Here is a 19,158-nt window from a genome sequence, read left to right as displayed (position 1 = left end):
ATCAGCTCAAATGAGAGTTGTAGTATGGCTGGGTCAACATGCAGCCTAGGATAGCAACCCAAATGTATACAAGGTCCAAATCACACAGAATTCCAGAGGCAAATCCAAACAGGTTTTGTAATTTTATTAGGAGAATAGTCACAACACACACACACAACACATACACTCACGCGCACACACAAGAGCTATGAAGCAAAGGTGAGAGCAGTGGAATAGTTTAAGGCCTTGCTAATGGAAATATGTTACTGACTGTAGATCTTGGTTCCAATCTATAGGAGTCTGGAATGGAGAAGACTCAATAGCCACTGCAGCAAGGGGGGTATTGAGGAGCCTAGTCTAGCCAGACCAACAGAGTGTCTGTCTGCTTCCAAACTAGACCATGGAATGGCTGTTTCACCATCTGAATATATACCCAGAGTTGTGTCTTGGAGGCAGAAACCAAGGCTTGAAAGATTAGATGCTTGCTCAGTAGTTTTCCAGGGGAAAACCAATAGTCCAAGATAGAAGGGGATAGTCAGGTGATTGGTGTGAACACATTAGACAAAGGAATTTGCCAGTACATCCCTGTCCTAGATAATCACAATCACCTTCTTTTTGGTCATGATCCCCTCACTGTCCTCTGTATACAAAAGGGATTATGTTGGAGCCTTGGGGGAATCCCATCATGGTAGGTGCCCTTTAGACCCTGGCTAGCCCTAACTGGTTTGTCAAAGAGTGAAAAGGTTGGGCATCCACAGCAGGATCATTCCTAAGTTCCCTCCCTCCCATCTTCCCTTTTAGTATTAATTTGATATTAAATATGAGGGGCAATCAGAGGCCTGGTCTTGGGGTATCAGTCCTATAACTCAGTATCATTTGGCTCTATACATTATGTGGGACCACTTATAGTTTGGGCTCCATCTATCTGTAGTCATGGGCCTCCATTTAATTGTTCATAGTTTAAGAAGGTAGATTAGAGTTGGGAAACTGCTCTGAAGACCAGTTTTTTGGCCCTGCATTGGAGTCAGCATGGTGTAGTGGTTTGAGTGTTGAACTATGACTTTGGAGAACAGAGTTCGATTCCCACCTTGGCCATGAAACCAATTGGGTGACCTTGGGTAAGCCACATGCTTCCAGCCTCAGGCGAAGGCAATGGCAACCCCCTCTGAAGAAACTTGCCAAAAAAGTCCCTTAGGGTTGCCATAAATTGGAAATGACTTGAAGGCACACAACATGCACACACACATACAGCAGTAGGCCACATCTCAGGATTTTCAAATGAAAAATCACCAAAAATCCTGCCCAGAAGTTACTAGAACTCTATTTTCAGTCTTCATGTCTAGATGCTCTGGATGCGTTTTAGCAAATATCAAGATATTGGTTTTGGGAAGGGTCAAGGAGTATTAGGAGTGGAAACACTATGTCAAGCAGTATATGTGGAGGATCTCCCAAAAAAAAAAAAATGAATTGGGGAGTTTTGGTGGGCTCAGGAGAAACTTGTTAGCTGCAAAAGGGGGAGAGACTGGGACTTTTCCCTTGGGGGGTCTCATTCAACTCTATGATTCTATGTAGCAGAGCCAGCAAAGTCCCCAATGCACAAAGGAGCCAGATGCACAATGAGACCAATGCACATCAATTCCAATGTGCATTCCATCAGTCCTGATGTGCCTTGGGCACCAATGAACATTGAGCACTCTAGTTGGTGTCCTGTTATACATCTTCTCAATTCAGTAAAGGGGTTTCTTCGCATCAGTGCTACACAGCTAGGAATATGTAAAGATACATAACGTAACAGGTCATACTGGATTCCAGAAATTACTTTTTTTGGAGTACAGCTCCCAGAATCCCCCAGCCAGCACGGCCACTTGTGGCTGCAAAATTGGCAAGATGAATTTCTCACCTGCTGGGATGACTGTGTTCAGTGCGATCAGGGCTCCGGTTGCAATCAGAGACCATGCCTGGCAATGTCTGCGGCCGATGTGATCCAAGACAAAATACACACCCAGTTTGGCAGGGATCTCAATGGCCCCAAACATTAACTGGGTCAGATATGGATCCAAGCTAAAACCTCCAATGTTTAAACTGATGCCGTAATAGGTGAAGGAGACACCAAACCTACAAGGCAAACAGGAGACCTGTGATGCTGATTTACCAACAACAACCATAGTAATGGTAATATTATTGTATAGAATCAAACAAAAAAATGTGAAGTCGAAGGCTTTCACGGCTGGCATCCATAGTTTTTTGTGGGTTTTTCAGACTATGTGGACATGTTCTGGAAGAGTTTATTTTTCATGTTTCGCCAGCATCTATGGCTGGCATCTTCAGAGAAAGCTGGCATGGAAGTGAATGGGGTATATATACTGTGTGACCCTTGGTTGAGAGGAAGTGATTTCCATGTGTTGATCTGTTGTTGAATAGCAAGACCTCAGGCTGTCCATTTAATTAGTGATCCATTGTCTGCTGGGAAAACCCCTCACCCTGGGTGGTTTTTATTTGCATTTGCTGGGTGTTGATTTTGAGGGTTTTCAGGACTGGTAGCCAAACTTTGGCCCATTCCGGACGGGCGTATAGTACGTCCCCAGGACGTACTAGGGTTAGGAAGGGGCGTCACATCCTGATGCCCCTAACCCTAGTACGTACTGGGTATGTACAAAATGGCAGCACCCGTTCCATACGGGCACCGCCATCTTGACATAGTGGATGCATAGCATCTGCATGTCGCATCCCGGAAGTGACACCGCGAGTGTGCGACTAGCACCTCGCGGCGCCACTTCTGGGGCACAAAAAGAAGCGCCATTTTCAGGCTTCTTTTTGCCGTGTCTGGGAACCGTGTGGTTTGGCCACTGTGGTTCCCGAACACGGCAACCGGCAGCACCGGCAGACCACAGCTTTCAGGCGATCTGTAGCGCGCCGAAGTTTACTTTAAAGATTTCTTATTTCCTGTTTAAGTTGTCTAGGTGCTTGTGGATGACATCTAGAGTGCTCTCTTGGTTACAGAGCAGCTGTTTTTGGTATGAACAGGCAGCTGGAGAGACTCTTCAGGGCCTGCTGTAGCTGCTTGTCTCAATGTACCTCATGACTGGGAGAGCACTGCAGACACCATTTCCCAGTACAACAATCCACAGCACGTTGGAAACCCTTCAGCTGAAGCACTGCCAGGCTGCAGAAATAGGTTTTTGCAGTCACATTTGGTTATTAATGAATGAATAAACATGAATCCCACTAGTTACAAAATCATAAGTCCAGCTTATGATCTCATAAACACTGAACAAGATACCAACATATCTATTCTAGATGGCATTTTTTGCATCTGATGAAATGGGTTCTTATCCACAAAAACTTACAGCATAATAAATTTGGTGACCTTTAAGGTGCAAAAAGACTCTGTGACCTTTTTTTAATGCCACTTTCAATATGATCAAAAAAGATGTGTAAAATGAAGGAAATGCAGAATTTAAAAAAAAAACAACAACAAGATAAGTGTAAACAAAGTTGCTTCATTGACAGAACAAATAATATTTTTAGAGATAATATTTTTTAAAGAGCAACTGAAGATGACTTGACTGGGATTTTCTAAATTTTATGTCATCCATATATACATCCCAAGGGTTTCTTCTTTAAATTAAAAATAATGAGCAACACAACAAGGGATGCAATAAGTTACTTTCACAACACTGAAATAAATAATGAGAAGGGTCTATTTTCAAACACTATGGCTGACAACAGTGAGTTATAAAGGTATAAATCCAAGTGATATCTGTATAGCTCACTTATTTCATGATATTGGGTACTGACCATGCAATGACCACTCTCCCCACAAGCCATCTTTAAGATGTCACAGCCCTTCCTCACATCACCATATATTTGCTGGTTGTTGGAGGAACCCCAGGAGATCCTAGGGGTTGTCTGCACAGGCCAAAAGGCCCGTGTTCCTCCCAGCCTTTCGTTGTCTAGTTCAGACAATGCAGGCCAAAACTCCAGGGCCAAGATCAAGCCCGATCCTGGTAGACCAGACACTGAGCCAATGGATCTGATCCCAAGGTAAACAGCTGTTACTCAGGGGCAATTTCACCGCTGGTTTGCTGTGAAGTTTCCTGGAAACTCTGCAGCAAGCCCTGGATGTTTACGCAGCTCCCATGCTCCTTACCTTGCACTATCGTCACTGGTACTGAGAAGCCCTCTGTCTCCACATCTGACATGGAAACAGGGCACCTAGCCATCTGAGTGCAGCCAGACACCTGGTTTTCAGACAGGTGCAGTGACGGGTGGCTTCTCAGTACCAGCAATGATGCGGCAAAGTAAGGAGTACATGCCGGTAGTGGGTCCTAGGTCAGCACGGGATGGGTATGTAAAGATCTAACCATCCCCATGCTGACCTGGGTACCAATCTGGGTGAGCACTGAGGCCAGAATAGCATAGGTTGAGCCTATGCTCAGTCTTATAACATAGCCTGTCACATAAAAACATAGCTGGATGTTTCTCCACTGTTCCCACACACACTCCACCAGCCATTAAGTTGCTCTATGGAGAGGCTGCAGCAGTTTACAAGATAGATTTGGGGTGAGGAGGAATTGTGTTATAATTCTTTTTAATGAGAAACCTTGTAATACTTTTCCCAGTCAAGGATCTCAACCTATAGGGAGTAACAGGAATAAATAACTTGTTTACAGCAACTTCCCTACCAACAGACAACAGCTCATACTTATAGAGGCATGTCTTACCATACAATGGTGAAACACAGTGTGATCTTTCTCAGCTTGGGAGTCTTGACCAAGTGCCAGTAGAAATAGGTCCTTGATTCTTCTACAGTCACAGCCTTTCTCAAGACCTACATTCACCACCAAGGAACAGATAAAGTACATATCAGGAGGTCTTGTGGTCTGTTTTCCAGGTACTGGATTCTGTTGTGGTTTATCTGCACAGCACATCATATAGCTAGGTCAGTGATGGCGAACCTATGGCACGTGTGCCAGAGGTGGCACTCAGATCCCTTTCTGTGGACACACATGCTCTCTCCCTAGCACAAAGTTTGCCAGTTTCATATTAGAAAGCCAGAGGGACGTGGCACTTTGCAATAAATAAGTGGGGCCTGGGTTGCAGTTTGGGCACTAGTTCTGTAAAAGGTTCACCATCACTGAGCTAGGTCCTTGACACACTCCTACACACTTCCCCCTGTATGTACACCCTACACACTGCTCACACATAATGCTCATATGCATGTTCTGTTTACATATAACATGCATTTTTTTTATGATCAAGGAATCTTTTTTTGTACAGTTACCAGATCTCAGAGTCTAATCCTAAATTTCAGAACCTGGCCTTGCATGGGTCTCAGGGTGAGGGAAGGAATTTGAGGATGAGAGCGATACCATGAAAAGAAATTGCTATACATATATGCCCTGTTGTTCCAGGCAGCTTTAGAGTGGCTACTGTAAACTATCCAGAGATTTCGCCTTTGAACTTGCTTCTTTTGTCTATTTGCTAGGCTTTTACATTTTTTTTTAAATGGCATGCTCTGAGCAGCTGTGATTAATGCTTAATGTGCCATGCTAATATCATCACCAGTCCCTTCTCTACATGACTAACCATTGGTCCCACACATTACAGATTTTGGTAAGAAATCTCTGGTCCTTGGTTGCTCCTCAGGTGGTAACCCTCTGGAGATGAACCTTGGAAGATTGCACAGCCCTGACACTCCCATGACTCCAAATATTTGTGGCCTAAAATCATACACACATAGAGACACACACAAAAGCCTTTGGGGTATGTGATTTACTATTCTAAAATAATTTCATCTCACAGGGCCTGTTAAAAGTCTTTAAAAACCTCCAATAATAATAATAATAATAATAATAATAATAATAATAAAGCAATAGGGTATTATTGGCCAATCATCTTCCATTTATAAAGAAGGCCTTTTAAATCCCCAAACTAGTCTGATAGGGAGCAGTATTCAGCTTCTCCAGCACCACCTCATAAATGAGTTGCATTTCTTCCTAGCAGCTTTCTTTACTGGCCAGCTTTCACAACTATATATATGGGCCCTACAGGTTGTCTTTTGATGGCCTTCCAAAAAGTGACAAAGAGAGAAGCTGCATGCTTTCTTTACTGCTTTACCAATAATCTTCTTTGTCCCTATGTTGTATAGGGTTACCAAGTCTCACCTGCTTTGTAACTTTGGTAAAACTAACTCAAGGGCATTAAATATGAAAATGCATCTAATGATAGCCCAGTGGGTGTTCTCCTTTATTGAAAAGGCAATGATAGAAGGGATGATTGAAAGAAAAGGAGCTGTAAGGAGAGATGGGTTTAATCCTTTCTCCACCTGCTGTTTCTATACCTTCAATCACCCAGAGAGTGGATATTTTCCCTTCACCCTGACAAAAAGAATTGATATCCTCCAACTGTCGCAATTTGCCAGTGACGATACTAATTAGTCCTCTGTTATCCCACTATTTCACTCTTTCAAATACCCCAGTTTCTCTGTCTTCCTTCCATTTCACCCCTTTATCCTCAGATTACTTCAGCTGGTGCAGACTAGGTTTGAAGCACAAAGTTTACACTCAGCTCAGCAGGAAGGAGAGACATGGGAGGAAACCCAAGGAAAAGCAATCGGCTATAGCCTCTCCTAACTTGTCTGTATTCATCAATAACTGTTGTCATCTTGATCACCCTCTGATGTTCTTTGCCCACATGTATCTCAGTTTGCCACTTTCATTGACAGACTGGTGCCCCAGCTCTGCAGAACAAACTCATTCTATCATCCTTATGCAGTCAAGATGGCATCATCTATGGAGAAGAGGGTGATATCATCAGCAGGACTTCAAAGTTTGCGAAATTGCAAAAGGATGGGTGGAGGGGGACTATACTGAAAGTCACTCCCTTAAAAACAATTATGTGAGACTTGAGCACAGACCACACCATTGGAGTGGGGAAGGAAATCCAGTGTGTGAAGGGGGGAGGGACTTAGCTAGGGGTGGGGGGTGCCTACCCCCCTAGGTGACATCTCAAAGAGGGGTGTCATCCTGCACACTAGTGGGAAGGGGCTGCCTTCCAGGTCTGGCAGCTCTGCTGACCAGGCAGAAAACAAGTCTCTGCCATTTTCTGCCCAGCCAACAGTTCTGCCAGACTTGGAAAGGCTGCAGAGTGGTGGTGGCAGCCCACTCCACCAGTGGCCACTGCTGAGGCTGGGCTGCCTTCTGGGTCTGGTAGCTCTGCTGGCCAGGTGGAAAAGAGAGTGTCTTCCCTTTGCCACCTGACCAGCAGCTCTGCCAGACGCGAGGAGAAGGGTATTCATAAAATGATCCATACTTGGTGTCAAACATACTAGGTATACCACTGGGAGGAGAAGTGGAATGGAGTATCCCACAAAGGGGCACAGCTGGCTGATCAATACCCTGAACAAAAGCACTCCACTCTGTAACATATTTGAAAGCCCCATTTTTTCATTATTTTGTTACCGCTATTTAAAATCACACCCTCTATGTAGCTAAGTTATTCTTCACAAGCCAGTTAGTGCTCTGCACTCACTTCTGGAGTTATTTTGGAAGGGAAGTCTTGTTTGCCATTGACCTTGGCACATTTGGAAAGGTAACTGTGTGCAGTGTCTACTTCCTTCTTAGTCAGAAGCCACCGGGCAGATTCTGGGAGCCACCTGGAAAGGAATGGAGAAGACATTTTACACAGTGAAGGGGAATGATTACCAGTTGAGACAGATGTAGATGAGTGTGTAGGAAGAGACCCTTCTCTTCCATTCATATACACCTAAAGATGTTTGGAAAGGAATTAGTAATTTCCCTTGGAGCTCTTCCCAATATAAAGGTGTTTCAATACTGACATCACTTGCATGTGCTAGCAAGACACAGAAAGACACACTTGCACATTAATCACTGGGAGGGTATTATTATTAAGATGGGAAGGTGGGAAGCAGACAGGTAGATGGAGAATTAGATCAAAGTGGGCAACATTTGCAAATTAGCGGCTGCAGTTCTCTTTCTCTTGCTGTACCCTTCCAAAAAAAAAAAAAAAATTCTGAAAGTTTTCCCCGCCCAAAAGTGGGGGCCCTGGAAGCCACATGTGGGATCATGAAATATGGTCATGCTTACTGAGGATTTCAAGGAATTATAATCCAAAAAATGAACTTTTGCAAGCTCTTGGCTAATGGTAGAGTCTATCAACTGAAAGCTTGAGAAAAGAAATAATTGACAAGATGTGGTGTGTATGGGAAATATTTTGAAGCTCATAGTGTATTTCAGGGCTTGGAGGAGCTCCAGAGTCACTCACCACCAAATGACAATGCTGAGGAGGCAGGGACTTGTGACAGCAAGCAAGAGCCATCGCCAGGTCCGAATCAGATAAGCTACCAGCGCCAGGAGCATGTACCCAAAAGACCAGGAAATACCACTGATGGTGCCACAGAAAGTACGATGCTTTATATCTGTCCATTCCACAGCTGGAAGTTAAAGTAGAAAATTAAAATTAAAATACTGTACAGCAACTGTTTAGCATTCAGTTTACTCTCTGTGAGACACAACACAGTCAAAGCCATCAGTCCATTTTCCTAGCCATAGCAATGACATAATAAAGTAGCAGGAGCCATCCAACCTTGTTCCCTACAAGTCCATGCAATTTGTCAAAGTGTGCCCAAATCCACTAAGGGATACTGTCTCAAATTCTTGGGCTCCAGAGTCATAGTCCAATGCTCAAATCACTACACCATGCTGACTCTTTTTCAGTGATAACATGGTGATAGCCTATTGCCATGTATGCAGTGGAAGAACAAGGGTATGTCTGATGTACCAACTAAGCCTTATGGAAACTGAATGTCAACATAATTGTACACTCCTTTTTAAAAGAAAGAAAGAAAGAAAGAAAGAAAGAAAGAAAGAAAGAAAGAAAGAAAGAGGGGCTGGCAAAATGTGCATACCAAAACAGGAGATGGAGAACTCACAGCTTATTCTGCCCAGAATAAATATTAATGGCATGGAACAGGTGGGCCATTCATGACGCCCTCGTCACATGCTAGGGTTGCCTCGGGGTGGCATGCCCACACACCCCTCAACCCTAGCACATGACAAGGGTGTAACAATGGCAGCTCCCTGTATACATGGGTGCCGCCATTATTACGTAAGTGCTGTGTGGCATCCGCACGGCACCACGTGGCACTTACGTAATGAGTGTGGCAGTGGAACACTTGTAACGCCACCACCATGGCATAAAAAGGACCTGCTTTTCTATTGTTCTTTTTACGCCGGCGGGAAGCCGTGCAGTTTGAAGGCTGCAGCTTCCCTCCTGCAGAAAAACAGGCACCAGCAGGCCGCCCTTTTTGGGTGGTCTGTACAACGCCAATGCTAAATGAAAAGATCAAGCAATCCAATTCACCGCTGCAAGGAGGGTATAATAAAATAGGGACGCTAGAAGCTGCTCTCTGAGGCCAAAGTATTGATCATATGTCCAATACAGTATTTGCTGTTCTGATTATACTGGTTCCTCATGATTTCTGGTAACAGGTCTTTCCTATCATTGCAACAACCTTTTGAACTGGCAGTGACAGGGACTGAAACCTGGCTCTTCTGCATTATAGCCTCCAACATTTCACGGATGAAAACCAAGACATGTGTGAACATGCAACATCAGAGTGTGTTCAAGATGGCAAAAGAGGTTAATTTTGAATGAGCACACTAGCTAGGAGAGGTGGCAGAAATCAACTGGGAAGGGCAAGATTCAGCCCCATCCTCACCTCTCCACCCTGCTAAGGAAAAGAAGAGAGAAACCAGGAAATTTCAAAAGCAACTGAAAAATTGGGAAGACAAAAGATTAATCAGGCATTTCTCTGTCAAATCAGAACAGGGAGGGTATGTTGTATGTAAACAGGGAGGGGTAATTTGAGGGGGCTGTATCCCATGAGAAGTGGGTTCAAAAAAGGTGGTAGATGGAGCTCATTACTGCTCTCTCTCTCTCTCCCTCCCCACAGAGCAAGTGAGTGGAGGACGGATAGATAACTTCTGCTTTGACCGGCTGTTTGAACTCATTGCTCACAGAGGGCTTTGGAAAATAATCCAAGGATTGCTTCTAGCCCAAGTGCCTCCAGTTGCCCACTTCCATTCTACATAGCCCTGCTTAGATAGCTCACTAAAGAGCGTTCCAATGATTTATGTGAAAGTACAGTCGGCCCTTCTTATACACAGATTTTTTATACACGGATTTAAGCATACACGGTTTGAAAATGTTCCAAAAAAGTATAAATTTACTTTGATTTTCCATTTTTTATAAGGGACACCATTTTGCTATGTCATTATATTCAATGGGACTTGAGCATACACGGATTTTGTTATACACGGGAGATCTTGGAACCAAACCCCAGTGTATAACAAGGGTCCACTGTACATGACTTGTCCCTGGTCCTAGAGACAAAAGGGGATGCCAAGAGTTCTATGGAAGTCATCTCCATATTACCCTCCCCCAAACACAAATGAAGCCAGTAGCATCACTAACATTGGTGTCACCACCATGGCTGCACCCTTCACTAGCCAGAAGGTGGGGAGGGGGGGCAGCTGTTGTAGGAATTGGGAAACCAACAAGCACATGCATGATACCACACAACTCCCCCCTTGTCAATGCTCAGATTGTCCATGCACATGAGCATGTGCCGGGCCTCAGAGAAGCCCCTCCAAATCACCTCCTCCCACATTCTTGGCTTGCCAGGGGACTGCTACTCACTAGGTGCTGGCCTTGGTAACACACAGCAGCCTGGACAGGGTGAGGAGGGTGAGCACAGTGTATCCTCCACCTCCTTCTCCTATTCCCAAGCAAGGACAGCCATGTCAGGTGGGGGGGGGGGTGGCAGGACAAAGGGGTGGAGGCCAGAACAACGATGCCTCATTGTTTGCTGCCTGCTCAGTGGCCACTTCCCCCAATGACCAAGATGAAGTCTCTTCAGAGTGCCTGGAGCACCATTTCCACCTCTTCATCGGTAGTGTCATCCCTTCTGATGGATGTCACCCAGTGCAGTGCACATTCCCTGCACCCTGAAACAGGTGGGTAGACTGGCAAGTGGAGAGGAATCATTCCAGTCATAAATGCTATAGGGTGTTTGAATCAAATCACACAAAGGCAGATAACAGTCAGTTTGGGAAATGATTCACCAGACAGCTAATGAAATGGTTTACCAGTTGACAAGGTATGGAAGGAACACTGAGAAATTGCAATGAGAGTGGGATATCTTCTCTTTCCCAATGACAGACAAAAATTATGTGAAGAAGTATTGGTTGTGGGTGTTTTGGGATGTAAACAGGCAGTTACTGAAGAAACAGGGTGGGTCCATTAGGTTCTTAAAGAGAAAGATGTGTCATAGTCTTCCTCACACTCACCTAATATCAAGGAGATGATGGATATGCCAGTGAGCCCAACTCCAGACAGTGTCCTCATAATGACAAACATCCAGTAGGACACTGAAAATGCAGACATGGCCCCAAAAAACAGTGTGATGAAAAAAGAGACAAGAAGCATCCTCCGCCGGCCAAATCTGGATATAGGGGGAAGTTAAAAGAACGTATGAGGTGGGTTTTTTCCCCAGAAAGAGAAAACAGAAGAATGACACAAAAATTAGTTTGTGAATACAATCAATATTTTTTTGTGGGTTTTTCGAGCTATGTGGCCATGTTCTAGAAGATTTTCTTCCTGACGTTTCGCCAGCATCTGTGGCTGTCATCTTCAGAGAATGCTTGCCTGGAAAAACATGGGTATGTATACAATACAATCAATATTTTTATATTTCCTGTGTCATACTACACTTTTCTTCTAAGTGTGCTTGGGAAATGGAAGGGAGACAGCATGAGAACCAATATACTCCCAACAGATGGACTGTTGGATCCCTATTCAGAAGAAAATCTGCTGTAGACAGCTTGCAGAGCCCATGAGCAAAAGGAATACATCTCAGATTTGCTACTCCATGTAGTTTCATGGGACCTAAATTGCAAGGTTCATTGTTATCCTGGCAAGCATAAGTAAAAGATGGCTTGAAAAGCAATTTGCAAATACAGGCTAGAATCCTCTGGGTGACATGTGTTGACGTAAGTACCCTTACACCAACAGCTGCACTTTTTAGGATTTTGCACAAGAGCCATATCTTGATTATGACTGTGTGATTATGATTAAAGTTCAAATAGTGCAACCATAGCATGAGTTGTTGTGCTCTTCAAGACAGATGAGAGGCCCTCTCTTCATTCCAACTGCCACTGCTTTGGCCTTGAAGGGGAAAGAAACTTGATCTGATTGAAGGACTTGGTCCACTTCCCCATTGCTATTCCTTTCTCCTTTTGTGTCATGTCTTTTTAAAATTATAAGCCTGAGGGCAGAGAACTGTCTAATTAACCGTTTATAAGGTGCTCTGAGAACCTTTGTAACAGGAAAGTGGTCTATAAATACAATGGATGGATGGATGGATGGATTTCATAAATTTGTTCCTTGACATTCTTTGACTGCAAACCTATCAAGTATTGCACAACAGAATGCTGCATCAGTATGATGAGAATTGTGCAACTGATTGAACAAGAGTGTGATCCAGAATATAAATGACAGCACATACATGGCTGGAATAACTTTATACAAACCAGTTATTGGATCATAACCTGAAAGTGCTAGATCAGCTATACTGTAGGTAGCAGGAATTAGAAAAAGATTTTCCAGCGTCCAATCCCTCTTGTCATGCCTTTTTATAATATTTCATTGGTTTGTGTTCTTGATCCCATTTCACATTTTACCCAATGTATAACAGGGCTGAAAGTTCTGAATCACAGGCTATCTTGTTTGGGGAAGACATCTTTCTAATCTTGCCTCCTTCCCTACTTAAAAGGCTGAATGTACCAGATTTGGGGATCTTTGCCTAGAGTAACAATAGCCAGTGCAGACGCTAAAACTGACTTGTGTGGGAAAGGCTCATATCAGGTTCCTATTTCCAGCAAATTTAGCTAAAATCCAAAAGCAAAGTCTAATGCATGAAATTCCTCTGAGCCTTTCTTCTTTGGATATTAAAGGTCTAATGTGCCACAGGATGGGAGACCTTGTGCTACTCATTGATGTAAGAGTTTATCAAACGGGAGGAATTTCTCTTAAATTAGAATGAAAAGAAAGTGGGGCCAGAACGCATTCACTTAAAGTCGCAAGTTTCGCGCAATTACGTGAATACGCATTGCATTTGAACTGGCTCCCCATTGCCTGAAAATAGCATGCCACTGCCCAAATTTGTGTGTGGCAGTCTATCATGCAATAATGTGAAGCCAGATGATTGTGTTCGGACTGACTTCCCATTGCCCGAATTTGTGTGTAGTGGGTTATCACGCAATAATGTTAAACCCCATGATTGCGTTCAGATTGCCATTGGATTATACTTCCAATTCCCCTTGTCTGATCAATGAGTGTTTGTCTGTATATGGGGAGAGCTTGGTGATCTTTTTTGGAATCTCATGTCCAGATGGTCGAGCCAGCCTGACCAAAAGACAGAAAGATTGACTCTAGAATTGCAGGGAAATTTGGCAAGATGTGATCTAATGGGGACCTAAAAAGGCACATATTAGAAAAACTGAAAAATGGTGGCACAAATGAGTTTGTACTTGTTTCTCTTTTCCCCTTGGAAATGGATGGAAAAGAGCAGGAAGAATCCTTGTAGGTCTAGATATAACAGTGGGCAATGGGAAGAAAGGAAGACACTAATGGTTTTCTACTCATCAGAGCTATTTAGAAAGAGACATGAGCAGCTGTAGATATGTTGCCCAGGGAACAGCAAGTCCATTCTTGGTTTTATTACCACACCTTCCACAGCTGCTCCAGGTTGTACCAGAGCCATATTGCTGCTGGACATTATTCCTGACAAAGCTTCGGCACCATTACACAGTTATGGCATTGTGGCTCCACTTTCAGTGTTGTGGCTGCATCCTATGGAATCCTGGGATTTGTAGAGGAGGCGCTGGAGCTCTCTTGCTGAGAATCCTGAATGTGCCTCCCTAAATTGCAAATCCTTGAGTTCCATATGATCTTGCCATGGTGCTTAGTGGAATCATAGCACTATAACTGTTCAGTGTGAAAGGACAAAAGGAGAGTTCCTGTATAGTTCAGAGCGACTGTTTCAGGACCACCTGTAAAACTGAGAGCAGATTTAATTGACAATGGCCACTCTTGGAGAGAGAACAAGCAGCAGTGACTGTTCCTCAGCAGTGGAGGATCAGGAGTTCAATGCAGACCCTGCCCAGGTCTTTATAGCCTCCATAGCTGCTCAAGAAAGCCAGGCCCTGATCAGAACTTGGGAAAGCATGGATTCCTGAGGGTGACTTGTGCATGTATAAGTTCCCCTACAGAAGTACTTGGAATTTTGCTTCAATTTTTGCAGACCATCCACATTCACTTCAAGGTTGTGGATGCAAACTTGTATATATGGACTTGTACATGCAGGTGTGCATACAACGTGCATTTGCAATACACAGTTGTGCATGTACATTGGTTGCACATTTGGTGCCTTGGTTCATTTGTGCAACCTTGTCATTTAACATAAGGGTTGCACAGCCAATTAATGATGTCTTTGCATACAACCACAAAGGGCCATGCTGGCTGGTGTATTCTGGGACTTGTAGTCCAAAACATAGCTTTTTGAAGCTCTGTGCTTGATAGCTTGATGCCTGCCCTATTATGACCCAAAAGGTAGGCTTATACTAATCACCAGCACATTGAATTGTTCTCTTCCCACTAACCTGGGAAAGAATTTCCCCAACAGCAGTCTATTATTGTTTAGCTGCTGAAGAACTGAGAGAAATGAAATGTTTGGAATGGAAAAGCTTCATTGCACTGGATCCTGAACTACACCTGATTATTTGTTCTGCAGTTAGGTAATAAAGGGTTGTCATTTTCTAGAACTAGGTAATTGTGGTTTTAAAGGTGTTTATTGATTGTAGCTCCCTAATCCTTTATTATTAGTGATGCTGATTATGGATGATGTGACTTGTACACCAGAAACATCTAGAGCCACCATTGCTCGATTCTGTCCTGAAGGAATGTCATAGTATGGGGTGAAAAACTAAGCAGAGGAGAGAAGGATTTCCTTGTTGGATTTGAGCTTCAATAGCCTATACTTTATCTGTATGAAGATAAGCCAACAGTGACTTCTTGTGGATAAATGAATACATCACAAGTCAGGCAAATCTACCATTTCTATTAGAAGAAAGATTCTTGTGCATGTGTGTGTGGGGGGATGCAGGGATGGAGCATAGGAATACACACATAGGAGGTGGAGAGGTAGAGAGAAAGGATATCATATTGACCTCAGTGCTAAAGATTATTACAGCTCACTAATGGAATCTATCATTCTTGCACAGAAATGAAGAACTTGGTTGAAAGCACTTATCTTGCACAGAACTACTGCCTAAGAGACATATAGATATAGGAGGCATCAAGGCATGCAGGGACACTGGTTGCCTGTGGTCTACACAGATTTTATGTGGCCCTCTTTTGCCTCTGGATAAACAGGTTTTGAGCTTACGGATGCAGTTCAGAACCCTGTCAAATCTGTAAAGAAAGATGCCAGTGAGATGAAAGCGTTCTTTTGGGGCTGCATTTCCTCTCTCACACCATTCTCGGCTCTCTGGAGACAGCAAGAGCTGTCTTCAGTCTGTTTCAGCTATTTATTCAGGACGAGGTAGATTGCACATTGAACCACTGTAAAAAAAATCAATGCACATTGATTTTCACCCACATGCCCCCACCCAAGGTGGTTGTCATGACCTAATCAAGAGGTTTCAAGACTCTGTCCAGCCTCAGTACTGATGCACAAATGAGATTTTCAAGAGGTTTTCACAAATGACGTTTGCCCTCCCAGTAATGATACTAGAGCACCACATTTTCCATTATGGAAGAAGGGAAGGGACCTCAACAGTCTGGGTCCCAAAGAACAATGGCACCTTATTAAAAAGCTGCTGCACCTTAATGTTTCATCGCCATGTACTTTCTTTTTACTGAGTCCTATCTTTTTTGGTAGCAGTGATGGGCCACTTCCATTTCAGTGGGCTGGTGAATCTAGTACACGGTTTAAGCTGAGATTTAAAGGAACTGTCCATGGTGCCGAATGATATCTCTACATAGAGATTAAGTATGTGACTCTGGCCCTGTACAAACGGGCACCCAAGTACGTACTCTGTACGTATTTGGGTTGCCTGGGGGCGTCTCTTTTAGATACCCGCAACCCTAGTACGTGCAGAGTACATACAAAATGGTGGCACTCTGTTCACATGGGCGCCACCATTTTGATGTAACGGATGCCTAGCGTCTGCACATGATGGCGCCCAGGTGACGTCGTGAGTGCGCCAATGGCGCACTGTGGCGTCACTTGCGTGCTGCAAAAAGAAGCCACTTTTTGCAGCTTCTTTTTCCACCTCTGGCATGCCTCACTGTTTGGAGGCTGAGGCTTCCCACCGGCGGAAATTGAGGCAGCGGCAGACCGCCCTTTTTGAGCAGTCTGTACACTGCCATGTGTTCAAAGATAAGCTCCCAATAATATCTCTGCCTGCTCCATGCAAGAGAAAAGTCCAGTGTTTGCAGAACCAGATGAAGGTCCGTTAGGATAGCACAGCAAGGTCCTACATTGGGGTGGATGAGTGTGGCCAGGTTTTCAATACAGTAATAAGGGAAAGTCGAAATTCTTGACAATCGGGGTTGACAATCTAAAAGTCGTTACTGACAAGTTTGTGTACTGCCTAAATACCAAAATGGAAGTATCGGTGTTGGTAAGCCTCACCATGTGTTTCTCTGTAAAATTAACCAATTGTCCACATTTATAAAATTACATGATGCACATATCTTGTCCTTATGAAGGAACTATAACCCAAAATATAGGATATCTGGGGGGGGGGGGGGCGACATCTTGTTCAGTCTATATAAAAATAAATGCTTTCCCATTCTTACATAGCAGACATCTTTTATAATAAGGAATACATGTCAGTCTGATAAGGGACAACTCTCATATAAGGGACATCCCTTTAATAAGGGACACCTTGCCAAACCATACAAGGTGTCAGATTTCTGTTGAGGACACATCCTTCTAGAGCTGGAGTATGAAGCACACAACCTTCCAAATGATGTTGGAGCACAGCTCCCAGCAGCCCTAGCCACAGCACAGTCGATGGTGAAGAGTTATGGGAGCTGCAGTCCAAAAGCAACTGGAGGGCTGTATCTTGTTAAGGAAAAAGCAACATGGGATATACAGTAAGAGAAATAAAACATGTATGTGAGAGTCAGAGTGACTCAGCAGAAGCCAATGGAGAACCACACAGGTGTACATGGTAATACAATTAACAAGTACTGAGTGCCAAGGACAAGAAATGCATAGTGAATAATTGGACACACCTGACAATTGTAAAGTGGTCAAGGATGAGATGATGAAATCATCTAATCTGGATAGAAACAAGAGAACCAATGGGAATGACGTACACGCCTACTGGGTGGAAACAGATCACAGTAGGTGGTACCTTGGTTTGACTATAATAATGACTATGAATCCCAGTATGTTTTGTGGGTAGTAGCAGTGGGTAGTAGTAGTGGATTGGAGAGTGAGGAGTTGAGTATTGTTGGATAGTTTGGAGCTGTGTATATAGTAGAATAAAGTAGATCTTTTATATAAGACTACTGAGTTGTCTGGTGTCTTGGGTGAAGCTACAAGAACCAGCAGGACCCTGGTGAAGAAGGGTGAAGACTTCTGTGGAAGCAAGAGTGAGAAGGCTTGGAGAGTTTGTCGGGGTCTTCAGCCTGTTCTCTGCAACTCTTGCAAAGCTTTAACAACTGGCCAAAACTGGTCAGCGTGGTGCACAACCAGGTGGTGAGTTCCAGGCCAGAGGTGAAGAGCCACAACTCCCATCATCCCTGACAAGGGTTATGGGCCCAGTTACTGCAGCACCCATCGTCCACAGAAGCTGAAAGTTCCAGAGAGTGGAAGACAGATCAGAGCAAGCTGATTACGCTGCACTGAAAAGCTCCGTGAGTAACTCCTCCTGTGTTTTAATTAAGCCCGAAAGGGGTCAGCTGTGCATACTCAGAAGGACTGTGTCAATTGAGTCACTGCACAAATTAAAATGGAGATTTTGAAGTTTAGCAAATTGAATAGAAGCAACTACTCCACCTGGAAGATTTATGCCCAGTCTCTGCTTGTAAAAGAAAGTTTGTGGGACACTGTTCAAGCCGGGCTGCCTGCCGCTGCAAACGCAGCTACAAAAGAGAAAGATAGTAAAGCAAAGGCTTGTCTTTTCCTAATGCTGGAAGAAGACTTGATTAACGACGTTAGAGATAAGGAAACCGCCAAAGATGTGTGGGACACTCTGCAGAGATTACACACTCCTTCTACTGCCTTTGCAAAAATGCTATGGTCAAAGAGAATTTATAGGCAGAAGATGGAAAAGGGGCAATGTGTAATACAGCATTTGAAAACGATGCAAGATTTATTTGTGCAAGCTGAGCTAAGAGGTGTGGATATTAGCAGAGAACAACAGTGTTACATCTTGATTGAGTCCCTAGACTCTATTTGGGGCAACATTACTAATGCATTACAAAACTTACCAACTAAAGAACTAACGAGAGACTTAGTTGTGGCCAGAATTCTGGAAGAGAATCAAAGGAGACAGTCAGAGAGAAAAGACGCAGCAACTTCCAAGAGCGTGCCAAGGGAGCAAGCCAAGCCTGATGTGCGTGGGCTGGACCAGGCAGCTTCTTCAAGGGAGCAACGGAGGTGCTTTTACTGTAAAAAGATTGGACACCTGCAGAGGCACTGTAATCTTTTGGCTGCTGATAGAAGCAAGCAACAGAGCAGGTGGCAACCTCGACATGACCAGAGGGAGAAGCAGTTCAAGCCGCCATTTTTGAAGGACAATAAGAATAATAATAAGGGGTTTGCAACAATGATAAAGGAAAAACAAAAAGCAAACTCTAAATGGCTAGTAGATTCTGGAGCTTCGTCCTCTATGTGTAACAACATTAACTTAATTAGTGAGAGAAAGCCAGCCAATGTTAATGCTGTAGTTTTGGCAGATGGGAATGAGCTTAATACTGTGAATCAAATGGGAACAGTTTACATTCCAGGGCTGAAAGAAAACTTTAATGATGTTTTGCATGTTAAGGAATTAGAAAACAATTTGTTATCAGTAAGCA

General features: G+C 43.7%; 1 protein-coding gene across 1 annotated transcript in view; it reads right to left on the bottom strand.

The window, feature by feature from the left end:
• LOC149310520 (solute carrier family 22 member 7-like) overlaps positions 1-19,158 on the bottom strand; it is a 35,740-nt gene that overhangs the window by 5,050 nt on the left and 11,532 nt on the right. The window contains exons 3-7 of the mRNA XM_089528301.1: positions 11,352-11,506; positions 8,266-8,434; positions 7,513-7,636; positions 4,704-4,810; positions 1,880-2,094 (exon numbers count right to left, since the gene is read on the bottom strand). Of these exons, the coding sequence (XP_089384427.1) occupies positions 1,880-2,094; positions 4,704-4,810; positions 7,513-7,636; positions 8,266-8,434; positions 11,352-11,506 (770 nt within the window). The remainder of the gene's footprint in view (positions 1-1,879; positions 2,095-4,703; positions 4,811-7,512; positions 7,637-8,265; positions 8,435-11,351; positions 11,507-19,158) is intronic.

Source organism: Sceloporus occidentalis, unplaced genomic scaffold (assembly GCF_023333645.1).
Source record: "Sceloporus occidentalis isolate IW3139 unplaced genomic scaffold, rSceOcc1.0.p SCAF_6, whole genome shotgun sequence".
Taxonomy (NCBI): Eukaryota; Metazoa; Chordata; class Lepidosauria; order Squamata; family Phrynosomatidae; genus Sceloporus; species Sceloporus occidentalis.
Note: the sequence above shows the minus strand (reverse complement) of the source record. Positions and strands in the feature narration are given on the sequence as shown.